Raw genomic sequence first — 15,398 nt, forward strand, 5'->3', positions numbered from 1 at the left:
TTATGTATATAATTAAAATATTGAATAAACAGTATTTTAAAAAATCACTGGAAAAATTCCGGTATGAACTTAATATTTTACTTGGGTTCAGTGAAAATACGTCATATAACATATTAACAACTGGAATGTAAATTAGATGAAAGATATGACAGTGTTCACAATACTAAATAAATACATGTAAAAGGCATTTTCTACTAGACCATAATTTTTACTAAAAGGTTTAAACAGTCATTCCACTCAATTCTTATGGCTTTGAAAAGCCCTTATTTTTGTCTTCTATTATTCTTTCATTTTGAATGTTTGAATGTATTTTGAATGTAAGAATACAGCCGCATGCGTGACTTTATGACCTTGCTACACGTCCTAGCAACAGGCACTTTTTTGACCACGTGCTGCTTTAAACAAGTCGCCTGCTTGAGTGATGAAGACTGTACAGAGATCACATCCTGCAAACAAACACACAGCGAACGGTGTGATTTCCTGTCGAACAGATTTTCCGCAGAGAACCCAGCTCTTTCTGTATTTCTATATTCATAGCATGCGAAAACAGTTTTTCATTCAGATGCCACTGAGTAATATTTACTTTAATGTGTCAGAGTCAAAAGCCCAGTGAGTCAGAGGAGCTGTGAAGCCTAATGTTGGGGCTGCAGCGTGGTGCCACAGGTGGCCTGTTAGCATCTATATTTTGGGATGGAACTGACTCATCCTTATGCTATCTTTAGGTAAAGTGATCAATCATATAAAAAAACAAAAAACACAGAAGTCCCTGTTTTCAGAAAATGTTTATTTTTTTTTGTTCATAAACTTTTCATAAAAATAACAACATCAATAATTTAATGTAGAAAGTGTGTATGTACAAAAAATATTGACAGTTAATATAACTTAAGGCCAGTTAAATAACCTTTTTTGCAATACTTTTTGTGACAATCTCACAAACATTTTTATTTTTATTTTCAACGATCTGAACATTTCAACACTGTATCTTCAGTAAAAGATACCAGGAGTCAAAAAACGATGCAAAAAAAAAACCAAAACCTTGCAGCAATGTGTGCTACCTGATTACTTAAAAGCAATTAAATGATGCTAGCTCACTCTAGCGTCTGTACATACTGTAAAATACTCTTGTGGAAAATCTATTACACCACCAGTGCACGGTTTGGTTTCAGAGAAAAGAAAAACAAAACCGTCAACGACAGGATGAAACTGCATCTCAAGTCAAATAAACATTTAAAATTTACTCAACAATAGCCCTCGAAAACATGTCACCTTTAGAAAGGACGCAGAGTAATGTAAAATATACACTCAGCTATAAAAATACAAAGAGGTACAGTCATACAAATATATTTATTTCCCATTTATGATATATCTTTCACAATCGATATTAAAACACAACACAAAAGATGGTGGATGAATAAATATGGCGGCTTACATTCATCTCACCGTGTAGTGTGAGTAGCTTGAAAATAAAACACGGTCATTAACATGCATTTTAAAGTCCGAAGAAGCAGGAAATATTAAGTGCAACTCCTCGCGTGGAGAGGAGGAAAGAGCTGTCCAGGTGCTGAACAGCTGTCATGCAGAAAGCTTCACCACCGGCAACAGTCTTGCATGACGTCATCAGCAGGAAGTCTAAGACCCTTTCTCCAGTCGGCCCCTTCACACGAGGCACCGAACTCGCCAGTCGCTTTGTTGAGCCGACGCATCTTCCAAGACGGAATTCAATCTGGTGAAACCCAAAGACGTCCATCTTCAGCTCAGATGCCCTCAGGAAGAGTGAAGGGCCAAGTGGCGGGGGTCCCCGGGTGCTTCAGCTCCATCTTCTCCTTCTGCTTCTGGTGGACTCGCCCGTGCCGTTTCCGCTCGTCGCTCCGGGCGAAGCGCTTGCCGCACACGTCGCAGGAGAAGGGCTTCTCCCCTGTGTGAGTCCTGGTGTGGGTGGTCAGGTGGTCGCTCCGGCTGAAGCTGCGCAGGCAGATGCGGCACTGGAAGGGCTTGTGGCCCGTGTGGATGCGGATGTGTCGGTTGAGCTCGTCCGAGCGGGAGAAGCGGCGGTCGCAGCTCTCCATGGGGCAGGTGAAGGGCTTCTCCTTGGCGGGGCCGTGGGAGGCGGCGCTGGGAGTCTTCCGAGCTCTGGGGGGCTTCGCTGGACGGGGGGTGTAGGTTTGCGAGAAAGAGTCTGGTAGCAGGGAGGAGTAGAGGATGGAGTCTATGGTGCTGTGCGCGTACTGGTTGGACGGCTGAGGTTCAGAGAAAGGCTTGACGTTGCTCATGGGTGGGGGGAGGTAATTGTTATAAAGGGGGCTCGAGTAACTTTGAGAGCAAGTCTCGGAGAAGGACGGCTCCTGCTTGATGCCCCCTTCCACTTTGAACTCTTGGTTGTGGCAAATGGGGAAGGTGTCCAAAAGTTCCTTCACGTCCACCTGCTGGTCAGGGGGGAAGTCATTGGACATGGGGAAGGTCTCAGTCTGGAAGGTGGTCTCCAAACACTCGGGCTTGTTAAAAGCCCCCCACTCGTAGCTCTCAAACTCGTTCTTGACCACCACAGGGAAGGAGGCCGCCTCAGACTTGGGCTCCGACTTCTCCTGGAAGGTGGACAGGTCGTGGGTTTGACCGCTGCTCTGGTCCCCGGCGAACCTCTGGTCGGTGGAGTAAACCTGGGAGGTTAAAGGCTGTCCCCGTTTGTCCCCAAAATGTGCCCCCGCGCTGTCCATCTGGTAAGTTCCACGGCTGCTCTGCACCTCAGAGATGGGCAGAGTGGAGATGCCCACGATCTCGGTGATCATGTTGAGCAGAGTTTCGGTGCTGCACGGGGCTCCCTGAGTGGCCTCCACATAGAAGCTGCCGGAGTAGGCGAGAGACGAGGGGGTGTAGGCATCTTTCGGACCCTCGCACGGATTGAACGCAAACTCGGAGTTGGAGGCTTCAGTTTTCAGTGCAGCGGGCGCTCCGTCTGTCAACAGAATCGACATGAAAACTTACAACTGCGCACATATTTTTCCCCCAGCTCAACAGCTGAATTCCGCGCGTCACTCACCGTGTCCGAACTGTGCAGGGGCCCCCCGATCCGCCTCGACAAACGCCTCCTGGTTGTCTTTCCCCAGGGAGGAATTGCTGTCAAACTGAGGATAAAAAGAATCTTTCGCGTTCAAATCCATATTGTTTAACATGATGCTGTGAAGTCCGCTCTTCCAAAATATTCTGCTTGGTTTCAACTCCCGCCTTGTCGGATGGATTTCAGTCAAAGATCCCAAGCGCTTGTTTGTGTGCCTTCAGTAAAGAAGTAATAATTCCGTGCGCTCTCCGCTCCTCTGTTGCGCGCTGTGGATTTCACATCAGCGACTTCGCTCCTCGCCGCTTTTATACTCTCGAGCTGCACCTCGGTCCTCCTCCCCATTCATCAGCTCCACTGAGAGGATTCCCCGCTGCGTGTAAACTTCATGCCCATATAAGGACAGAGGATGTGACGTGGCGCCCCCTCCTCCCCGCTGCTTTGATGGAGAGACCGAGTCTGACGTTGCAACAAGTGGCAGGAATGTGGCCACGGCGGCGTCTGAGGGCACATTGATCGTCTCATGGAGCGACGTCCAGATGAGAGCGACACCAAAATATCACATCGGGGTGGGGTGCGGCGGCGTCACGTGATCGCATGACCTCAGACGACCAAGGGGGGTATTCCGGCTCCTGAGTCAAGGCACTGAGAAGCATTGGATGTCTCGGTCTCAACGGACTCCTGAGCAAATATCAGTTTTGATCCTCAGCATGAAAGAGTTTGACACTCCTGAGCCGCTGGCTGAAACAAGAACCCCTTCTGCTTCAGTGTGTGTGTGTGTGTGTGTTTCGAAGCTTGGTCACCTGTGAGAGGCTCTGAGTAGAACCACACTTCAGGTATGATTTAAAGACACTACCCAGGAGTAAAAGAGGCAAAAGGTACATCTTGGATACGTCACCATTCAAGGACAGGATCGTCACAGCACCTGTTTTGGAACCATAAGGGCCCCGAATTGAACCCATTCTTTGGACACCAGTTGCATTTGTGCTTTGTTAAAAAAAGAAAGTAATAATAAAATAATAATGTCAAATTACATTACATTACAAATAAAGATAAAAAGACAAATAAATAAAAACAGTCATGGTCATAACCCCCTAATAATATGGCCCTGGCGTGAAACCGTATTATCTATATACTGCATACACATGCCACCCCATGGTGGACTACATGCACTGAATTTGACACATAATGCATCTGCAAATGCATTATATACTTTTTTCAAATTTGGTCATCAACATCAAAATATCACAAAATAGGTTTCTTATTTGAATAGCATTTTATCACCTGTTACAGGGTTATGGACGGTTGATATCTGTACAATGACTGCATCTTCATGCATTTCATTTGAAAAAAAGCTTCATTTGACTATAATTTAATTTAAAAGCTTTTCATTCATTCTGTTGAGAAAACACTGATGGCTGCTAAACAGCTGGCAAAAATGAATCACATCATTGTTGGGGAACTTGCTTGAGTCTCGGCCTCCTACGAGGGTTTGAGTGATGACCTCTGCAGTGACTGTGATTCCATAACATCATTCCAGTATCAGTCAGTTTTCTAGTTTGGTCCTACCGGATGAGACGGTGATGTGATGTCAAAATAAGAGCGCACCGACAATGTATTTTGGTTGAGCGCTGCAACAAAACAAATGGATTCGTCAAGTGTCGGTTTCAGTACAATACTCTTTGTTGTTCATTCAATTTTCTGGTTTATACCTATGGGGTTGTAAAAAAAATACATATTTTGATTTGATCTATTGATTGTTTTTTTTTTTTTTTTTTAATAGAGCCATCTTGAGCAGCAGTCAACCGCCATGTCCTTCTTTCCAAACTCCACTGTGTGGACCAGATAATAATAATAATAATAATAATAATAGCTGAGATTAATTAGAGAAAATACATTTCTATGATACTGATAATACAATAACAAACATACAATAACTTGAAGGGAATTATGGAAATTAAAACCATAAATCTAATGACTTATGAATCGATCTGCTCCAGCCTCAGAAGAAAATATGACAGTGACTCTCAACATAAAGGACCTCACCCAGACACAAACTTACAGTTACACACAACCACTAGAAAGAAAAAAAAAATGGAAAAACGTGCAAAGAAGGAGCATAAATTAATAAAACAGTTCTCTCTTTCCTTTTCCATCTCTATGAAATGTAACAAGAATTATTGACTGAAGCATATGGAATGGCCATAATGTAGTAGTGTTAGGTAATGGACATATAAATATCTCATGTATTTATATTTGTAGTGTGTTAGAGGAGATTGAAACAGACATTCATTCATTGACATCTGAAGGTTGTTCAACGTTTGAATGCCGTGCTGCAGACAGAATCCCTCCTGCCTCCGAGAGTCCTCCGCTGGACTCCACCGTCTGCAGGTTCACAGTTTAAATGAACACATCTCGGTGTCACCCGGCGGTCAGATTGCCTTTAACAAACTCACTTCCTCCACGGTGGTTGTAGAAAATTGTGGTCAGTCACACCGCCAGATGGAATAACTGCGGCGACCGGTGTACGCGAACCATTGGCCTTTGAAAGCATTAAAGGGAGTCAATAACACCCCTGAGTTGTTCAATGGTTGAACCCAACTGTTCACATGACATTTCATCTCCCAAAGCGCTTTCCCCTTTTCACTTCAGTTGCAGGAGGCATGCGGCGGCTGCACTTCCTATTTCAAAAATACTCTTTCAGCTGTGGACGCGGCTCCGGGTTCAGCACCGGGGACAGCGCCATCGCACTCCCGAGGAACACCAACGTTCACCCTCCGCGCGCAGTTCGAGGGAGTTTAATCTGAGGCATCTGCATAAATCAATCCGCCCCAGACTCAGAAGACGGTGTGAAACTGTATGATGGAAACACTGGCCTTGAGGTTGGAGTCCTACAAGACACATTCTCATTGTCAGTGAATAGCCGATGAATAGTTGTGTGTAATTAACAGGTTTAAGAGCAGTTCACATGTCGACACAGAAGCTTGGCTCATTGGAAATCAATGAACATGGAGAGCAGGACCACAGCAATGGAACTACTTTCACAATCTCAGTAAATTTTGGAGCAAATATTCAACCCGTTTTGTAAAAAGTCGTTGAAATTTTATACATATATATATATATATATATATATATATATATATATATATATATATATATATATATATATATATATATATATATATATATATATATATATATATATATATATATATATATATTTGGCGACAAACATGAAGTGTGCTACTTCTGAAGAACTAAAAACTCAGACTAGAAATATTTGAAATATATAGATTTTATGTGACTCAGTAAATATTTTAAATTAAAATGTGCTTGAACTATCAGCTACGACTTGTGTCTGAGTCCATAAGTAAATCTACAGTAAGGATAGAAAAGGAGGAAAGCATGTTTAGCTCTGATGCTAGTTTGATGTCACACCACTCCATTCATGGATCGATGTTTAATACGCACCTTCTGTGGCTTTCCTGGATTCCCACAAGTCCTATTGAGTCTGTCCTGCCGATATGCTGAGCAACTTTTCAAAGAGAAGCCAGTTTGATGTGCCTTTCGCTCCATGTGTACCCAGTGACCTTTTCGGCTCTCCGTATTTCTGTCCGCCGTGCTGCATCAGGAGAGCATAGACGGCACACCTGGAATCAACAATCTGCCGTGACATTTCTGCCGGGGAGTGAGCGATCACCTTCTGTCCCGTCACCTTTTTCACTGTACATTTATTTTATTTCAAAAAGCAAAATGTCACTTTTTACCTAACACTACTTTTACCGAAACAATTTCCGCTCCTGGAAGGCTTTTTTTGCAGACTGACTTTGTACTTTTTAAGAATTGCAAAATTCGTGCTGGGGACGTTCAAGACAATGATTCTCAAATTTGGGTGAAAATTGAACATGTTGAACATGAAGATCAAATGATTTTCGTCTTTTCATCGGACCAAAGCAATATTCTATAAAATAGTACCGAAATAATCTTTCTTCAACTCAGATTCCCATTGTGCATTGTTGAACACCAACGCTACTTTGTTAGCCATCAGATGCTAAGTGCAAAATAGCAGCCAATTTTTTTCAAGGTGACCGTGGTGAAATGAGAGGAAAACAGCAACAAAACGTTGCACGTGTGCCAACCTTGCATGTTACTACAGAGTAAAAGAAGAAGGTTATATGAAGTTTATATTCCTTTATATTATATTGCAGTCACTCACTGAAATGAAATCTCTGTGACACATCGTTCGTTGCTACATTTCAAAGCTGAAACTTCAACGTAAAATGTAGCCGAAGGTGTAAGGTTCTTTTAGCAGGCCACGCCCCCTTGCTGTGTGCTGCAGCCAAATGCGAAAATGATTTACTCACACCAAAAGTCAGACTCGAACTACAGACTGAATTGTTGAACTGAACTGATGGAAAGGTACGTCGACTTTGAATGAGATCATGAGGTGATTTTTGTTTTGGTGTTTTTGGTGTCAAGAAAAAAATCCTCAGGTTGACATCGGAGGACATTTTCCTAAGTTTGAACTTTAGACTGCAGCGTTGCCCTCTGCTTCACGGGTTGATGAACGCGCTGTACGGCTTAACTGCGTTGTTGTACTTAGAATAGAAATAAATATCAATAAAAATGTAAGTAGATTGTCATAAACAATTACATTCTGCTAAATGTTGTTTGGGAACTTTATATTTGAATTAGAATTGCTCAGTATGTGAGGTGAAAGGTATGCGTCCTTTGATGTGTCCTTTGATGTACTTTCTATGCTTCACGACTGGTCGACTATTGAATGGTGCGTTACAGTTGACTATGTCGACCAGTCGCAGCTGCCCTATTTCAAGGCTATTGTGTCCGACGTCAGACCTCGATTAGCGTTTCAACACCATGTCATTTGGAGATTTCTCCTCTCCAGTCGACCACTCTGCGACTGGCAGACCTTTTAAAATCAGCTCAAAGTTTTCTCTAATTAACTGGTCAGGCCGAACGTGTCGCCTGAAACCATCCTCCCCGACACCTCTGCGGCGGCGTTTTGATGTAACTCAGAGCAGAGATGGAAGGAGGAACGCTGCTTGAATAACAGTCTGTGTTTGATCCTCAAACAGGAATTGTCTGTGAAGCAGAAAACGATGACAAAGCGGCTATAATAAACAGGCGTCTGTCATTACCGGACGATGGAAGCTGTATCTGGGCATACGAGTCTGGGGTCTGTCATCTTCTTAAGGTAGTGTATGATAATAGCATATGAGCTCTTTGGCTGCGCTGCTGACATTCTCCGGCATAAATCGCTTTCACCTCAGATGTGCACTCTCGATGTTTAGCTTTGACGAACAGCCTTCAAGTGATCGAGAGTCTATTAAAACCAATCTGATCACACAAAGTTCAGATCAGGGGATGCTGTTATGATAACTGCGCTGTGACTAACCTCTCCTCCATAAATGCCACGCCGCTCAGACTAAGTAACACATTTATGTAATGTTAGCACTTAATGACATTGTCGTGCTGCCGGAACAATGTGCTGTGGAAGTTTAATGAAAGCCTTTTCAGCCTCCTTACATCTCCCAGACGTCCAGAGATTCCATATGTCGACTTAACGTTGAGTCTATTTTGAAAAGTCAATAAACATTTAACACGCCTGGGTATAAGAAAATTCCATTTTATGTTCTCATAATAATTTCTGGTATCATCTAGTATGCATTCATCATTGGTCAGAGCTTGTCCATCAGCGCCATCTCCTTTACTTCATCCTGGATGTTTTGGTGATCTATCTATCTATCTATCTATCTATCTATCTATCTATCTATCTATCTATCTATCTATCTATCTATCTATCTACTGTAAGTACTGTATCTCTCTTCCTATCTATCTATCTATCTATCTATCTATCTATCTATCTATCTATCTATCTATCTATCTACTGTAAGTACTGTATCTCTCTTCCTATCTAAAGTATCTATCTATCTATCTATCTATCTGTCTGTCTGTCTGTCTATCCATCTATCTATCTATCTATCTATCTATCTGACTGTCTGTCTGTCTGTCTGTCTGTCTATCTATCTATCTATCTATCTATCTATCAATCTATCGATCTATCGATCTATCTATCTATCTATCTATCTGTCTGTCTGTCTGTCTGTCTGTCTGTCTGTTTGTCTGTCTGTCTGTCTATCTATCCATCTATCTATCTATCGATCTATCCATCGATCGATCTATCTATTTATCTATCTATCTATCTATCTATCTATCTATCTATCTATCTATCTATCTATCTATCAGTCTGTCTGTCTGTCTATCTATCTATCTATCTATCTGTGATCCATCCATCCATCTATCTATCTATCTATGATCCATCCATCCATCTATCTATCTATCTATCTATCTATCATCTATCTATCTATCTATCTATCTATCTATCTATCTATCTATCTATCTATCTATCTATCTATCTATCTATCTGTCTGTCTGTCTGTCTGTCTGTCTGTCTGTGATCATCCATCCATCCATCCATCCGTCTATCTATCTATCTATCTATCTATCTATCTATCTATCTATCTATCTATCTATCTATCTATGATCCATCCATCCATCCATTTAAGAAACCATCAGATCACAACATGTCTCCACACTCAACAGTGGTGCGCTGCAATTGTGCTTCGCTACAATTAAAATCCAGGCTGCGAAAGTGCAGTGAAGCCACAACGAGAAAACATGATCACAGATCCAGACCTCTTCTGAACCCGCAAGGTTGTTTACCAGTGTGAATGTTACAATCGTCTCTGCAGAGCTGCTGATGGGATGGCAGAACGCTGCGTGCAGCTTGAGGGAGAGCAGCATTCTTCTCTGTAAACTGCACATGTAACCTGGTGGCCGTGTTATTTTCAGGTTCTCTCCTGGACTGGAAGTGGGAGTTCTGCTTGCAGGTGGGTGCCTGCTGGAGTTGAGAAGGCAGAGCGATATCACTGCCCTGCCAGAGCTGCTCAGGCATTTGTTTTGGTTTCCCTTCTCTCCGAGCAGCCCCCCGTTCGAAGCAATGACAACAGTATCTGGTGAATATAGCAGTGTGGTGGCCACGATGACATCACACGTGCCATTGATTCTCATTATCCCGCTCATCCCACTTCTGGCTGAGGATTAGCCAATGCTGTCGCCGGTAATCACCAGCTGCTCACATGGATCTTCAGCAGGCGTCTTGATCTATTGAGCAGAAAGCGATGAGTTTTAATGGCTGGTAAAACGCTGCTAATTAAACTCCTCAAACAAGGTCGGAGACATGCTGGCTGCGAGTCAATGGAATATCACTGAACATCCACCCAGGCGGAGAGATGGATGGATGTTGAGAAGAGATTCATCAGCCGGAGTGAGGTGGTCTCCTTGTTCGCTTGTTTGGCCTCCGGTTATCCCAGGACTGAGTGACGGTTCGGTTTTACTGTGAAAATATAGCACCTCAATAGGGACCACCTGATGAGTCGGCATTTTATTTCCAAACATCTTGCTCAATATCTCAATTTTATTGGTCATATTTATTAATATGTTTGTTTGAATTTTTCCCACTACATTTGCGCCTATGCTCTCCCAGCAATACTGCTTAGTTTTTCTATGTAAAGCATTCAGTATTTATGCCAATGTTCCTTTATGTTCTCATTTTTGTTGCTAGTTCATATGTCTCGTCTTAATGTCTTCACTAATTTCTACAGTTTTTCTGTCACATTTTTAATATTCTCATCCCTTCTTTTTTTCAACTTTCTTCCTTCCTCCTCGCTCGTGTTTTGTCAATCCAATATATTATATTCATCTATTAACATTGATAACTTAGTACTATTTGCATCTAATTTTCAATGTTTTATTTATTTATTATTTTTTATTATGTTTTTGAAGTCATAAAACTAGATGGCAACGTTCCATAGCAACAAAAGCTATTTGGATTCAGGTCTTGTCCAGGCACTTTTCAATGAATAAGCGAAACGTTTCTTTCTGTGTATTTCATTGTTTCAGAACTTCCTGTTTATGGTCAGGGAAGCCATCTTGGATTACGCACTATGGGTGCAGACGATTCTCCCACTTTCTTTCATGGAAATCCTACATCAGGTGATGTCACTGAAATTTCCAAAATCCAAGCACAACTGCTTCTCAGATGGAAGAAGGTCAACGGTCTGGTTAAGTCTCACCCACAGATCATGTATGAGGACTCTCCATCAGTCTGTCCTGGCGCAGGATGAGCTGAGCTAAAAGGCAAAGCTCTGGAGGTCCACCTCCTCTCAACTCTCCCCCAGTGGAGGAAAGTCTGACATCCCCTAAACAACAGCAGCTAATTCGCCTCATTCCAAAAGTACTTTGCCACCACTGACAAATGAAGTGTCAGAAATGGATGGCTCCAGCGCAGGACTTTTTGGACATTCTCCGGTTCTGATGGTTCCTTTTGTCGACCCGACTGTGTTGCCTGACGTCTTCAGCTCGACACCACTTTTCGCTTCGCACCGACGTCTCAGCAGACTTGGATTCTAAATGACTGCCGACTTTTTAAACATTATAAATAGAGAGCAGGTTTTAAAAGCTGTTGCACAAGGATCCAACCTCCTCCCCCAACATCACAGTCTGACATGTCTCACAGTCAAATCTCCCCCCGGGGCGTTTGATGAGGGAACATCTTCAATCCAAACCTGGATACAATAGGGCCTTAAAGACACGGCAGAAATGGATTGGGAGTGCTAACACCACTGAACAACCTCTGCCGGAAACACGACTTTCTATAAATACAAGACATTCGCCTCAGTTGCCAAATTGTTATGGTCTCCCTCCCTCCCCTCTTTCTTCTCCTCTCCTCTCTCTCTCTCTCTCCCTCTCTCACTCTGCATAGTTATATATATATACGACATCATCATTTGAATGTTGGGCAGAAGAGTAAGGAAAATGAAAGCGGCGGAAGCGTGGTCCCGCTTTTTGAAGGAGCGTCTCTCTGCTGCTCTTCCTCTGAGAGTGGGAGTGGGTTAGGGAAGCCCGGTACCAGGCCCCAATGCCGCTGCTGCCGCCGCCGCTGCCGCCGCCGGAGTGGCAGGTTTCCCGTGTGATCCAAAAATACTTTCATTCTCGCCCACTATGGTCCCCAGCTGCCTGTGCTATTTGGTTCTACAACAGCGATGGCTGAGAATCACAGTCAGTGCTGCGGAATGCCCCGGTGTTTCTTTCACCAGGATGCCCCCAGACTCCTCCACACACACTCGCCTTGCCCTCTGCTTTGCTCGCAGCGCTCTGACAGGAGAAATCTTGGGCCGGATCCAGCTCCTCTACCTGCTGTTACCTAACATTTTCCAGTCATAAAACCCACCAGAACAATTGGGCTGATTAAAGAACCACAACAAAACGTCTCCATGTTAGATAACCCAGATTAAGGTGCGAAAACCTACCCATATACAAGGAGTTTTCTCCTCCACAACTAAGTCACTGAATCCTCCCTGATGGCGATTCGGTTTGAGCGTCTTAAATGAATCGCTCAACATATTCCAGTCTCTGACTCATCTGCACCCACACGGCTACGTGCAGCTCTTCTCACAACATACATGTCAACAATATGACGGTCGCACGAGCAGGACTTGACCAAAGCGATAATGAAGAGCAGACGTGAGGAAACAGATGAAGAAGAATGTTAAGAGCTCGCAGCTAACAAAAGTAACTATGGAAACGGCCGGCTCTACATTGCACTAGCTTCCACAGCTCTCTCCAGAAATAAAATCTGTTGGGCTAAGAGTGAATCAGGTAAAGACAAAAGATCCCGGGTGAAGCTATTTATAGTGGCACTTACATAACATACATAGACCTATGTGAGCCGAGGCAGGTTCTGTGCTCGGATGCTGGGATCCTGGAGGGCATATACTGAGGGCTGCGGATCGGGGATCCGTTCAGGAAACCTTCAGAGACCGACTCAAAAGAGCAATTAGTCCTGAATGCATGATGGAATTCTTTTCATCAGAATGAAAACACTTGGGTGTCATTTTGAAAATGGAGGTGAACAGAAATGTTTAGAGGACGAGGAGGACGGAGAAGCTATGAGGGAGATGCGCGAGAAAGGGTCCAGGAATGAGGAGGGTTCCAGGTTAAAGATACACTCAGGCTGGTTACGGAACATCACAGCTTTATATAGGACAAACAGGTGGATGCACATCAGTAGGAAAGCAGCTGGCTGTGACTGCAAGTCGTCACCGAGAGAAAGGCATCTTCCCAGAGTCCATGAGAGAGCGCAGACATTTACATCCTTGTTTAAGGCTATTTACATGGATTTTATCAACATCATTTGATGCCTATTTCTGAAACGTTGTTGAGAGCCTGCTCCGTAGTGTGAATCATGTTTTTCTCATCCCATTATTATGGTTTCCTGGTCATTCCATGAAATCCCTTTGATTTATTTTGTGTTCTGTGTTGGAGGCAATTCACAACACAAACAAAAGAAAAACTGCAATAAATATGCAATTATTGGGATTCAGTTAATCTGTAGGTCAGAATTCAGTTTTATTACTTTGCATGCACATTTTTGTCCTTTTTATTTGAGGTTATTTAGCTAACTTAACACCGTTTTTTGTATTTATTTTTATACATGTTTATTGTTTGCTGATTGTTATTTTCTAATATATATATATATTTATATATATATATATATATTTTTTTTTTTTTTTTAATTCACCTACTTCCTCAGTTTTCTATTGTTTAGCCAATTTTGGGTCGTGGGGGCAGCACTGACAACAAAGACGGCCGGGTTTGCCTCGGTGCAGGAACCTCCACTTGTTCTATAGGGGCTCCCCATCAGTCAGACACAGCCAGAACACCACCAGCAGGGAGGCAACCAGACAAGCTGGGATTCGAACCCACAAAACCTGTATTATACTCAGAAGAGCTCCCTTCCGGTTAAAAAAAAAAGACAGACTCATAAACCTGAACTTTCATGTCCATATCAGGGGAAACATTTTCACACTTCTATCTTTAATCCAAAATCTTTAATCCAAACAGGGCCATGAGTCTAACTCCCCGCAAGAGTTCTCCTTAAGCTGTTCCACAGTCGGTAAACGTCAGTCAAGCTCTACTGAAAGAGTCATTTACGACTTTAATAATGAGCCGCCTCTCGCTCAAGTTTACACGCCGTCCATTCTTGAAGAATTCGGGAGAGGAATCGGTGGAGTAGCCAGTGAGATGAAACTCTGCACGGATGCTCGGTCGAGGTTAAGTTGAAATGCAAATCTGTGACTCATCTGTTTATTATTCAGTCATATTGGTTAGCTCGGATGCTGTTTTGCTATTACACCATTCCACGCCGGGACAAAAGAGGGTCTTGCTGGAGAGGGCTGGATTGTGTGATGAGTGCTTCGCTAACATATTCCGCTCTCTTCAACCATGTAAATGCATTTGTGGAATTCATTTCCTTTAATAGAAACGGCAAAAGGCAGAGGACGCGGCTCTTGTGAGTCCAAATCCCCCGGCTGGCACGATGTGTTCTCGCAGGTCCAAAAGGTCAAACGACCAAAAGATCACCCCCCTGTCGTCACCCAGAAGGTTTAGAATGGATCCATTTGCCTTTGTTTACGGTGAAAGTGGGCTGGTGTCAGGCAGATTATTCTGAAATGATTTTGAAGTTTAGAGGAAACTATTTCTGGCAGCTGTATTAGAGGAGACTGTATTAATGAAATGCATCTGAGAGGTTAGTATGCAGGAGAGCTGGAGTCAAGCCCAAGTCATACATTTATTATCTTCTGTTTAATCCTCTGATGGGTCATGGGGGCAGCCACGTACTGAGACACCCGACACAGGTCACCAATCCTTCACATGGTACTTTCAAAGCCACCCCTCAACTGGGCCAAAGTCTGAGGCACCAGTGTTTGTATTCCATGACCGTATGAATCTAAAGCTCTTGCGGGCCATAAAAAATGAGTTCGAGGGCCAAATTTGGCTCCCGGGCCATGAGTTTGACACATGATTTAGGGTCATCAGCTAACCTCTGTATTTTTCCTTGCTATGGGAGGAAATTGGAGTGCCCAAAAACCACACCGATAGGAAGCAGGTTCAATCAAAATCAGAACCGAAGTGGAACCTCATCTTTCGCACCTCCGAGTGAAAATAATCTGTGAAACCTCGAACAAAGACGCGGATTTATGATGGTTCATAACACTGACATCTCTGAGTGACCAAGAGGTGAACACCAGACAGACAGCACTAGAAGGCGCACACATCCTCAGACTCCTCCATCAATGGGGTTTTGCTCACAAACACCAGACAGCGCAACAGCAGACGCAGCAGCATCCAGTATTTATAAACCAGGGACAATTGTGCCGTTAGAACTCAGGTAGTATGTGAGGCTTTGTCACCGATGAGCAGGTAG

The 15,398-nt window shown here is 43.3% G+C and overlaps 1 protein-coding gene across 1 annotated transcript; it reads right to left on the reverse strand.

The window, feature by feature from the left end:
* Window positions 1–845: 845 nt before the first annotated feature.
* Window positions 846–3,343, reverse strand: LOC128754386 (early growth response protein 1-B). Its single transcript, XM_053856967.1, has 2 exons — window positions 3,035–3,343; window positions 846–2,950 (listed from the first exon to the last, which is right to left on the reverse strand). Exons 1-2 carry the CDS (start codon window positions 3,165–3,167, stop codon window positions 1,755–1,757), a joined length of 1,329 nt encoding a protein of 442 aa, XP_053712942.1. The 5' UTR covers window positions 3,168–3,343; the 3' UTR covers window positions 846–1,754.
* Between the last annotated feature and the right edge of the window lie 12,055 nt (window positions 3,344–15,398).

Source organism: Synchiropus splendidus, chromosome 2 (assembly GCF_027744825.2).
Source record: "Synchiropus splendidus isolate RoL2022-P1 chromosome 2, RoL_Sspl_1.0, whole genome shotgun sequence".
In the NCBI taxonomy this organism is placed as follows: domain Eukaryota; kingdom Metazoa; phylum Chordata; class Actinopteri; order Syngnathiformes; family Callionymidae; genus Synchiropus; species Synchiropus splendidus.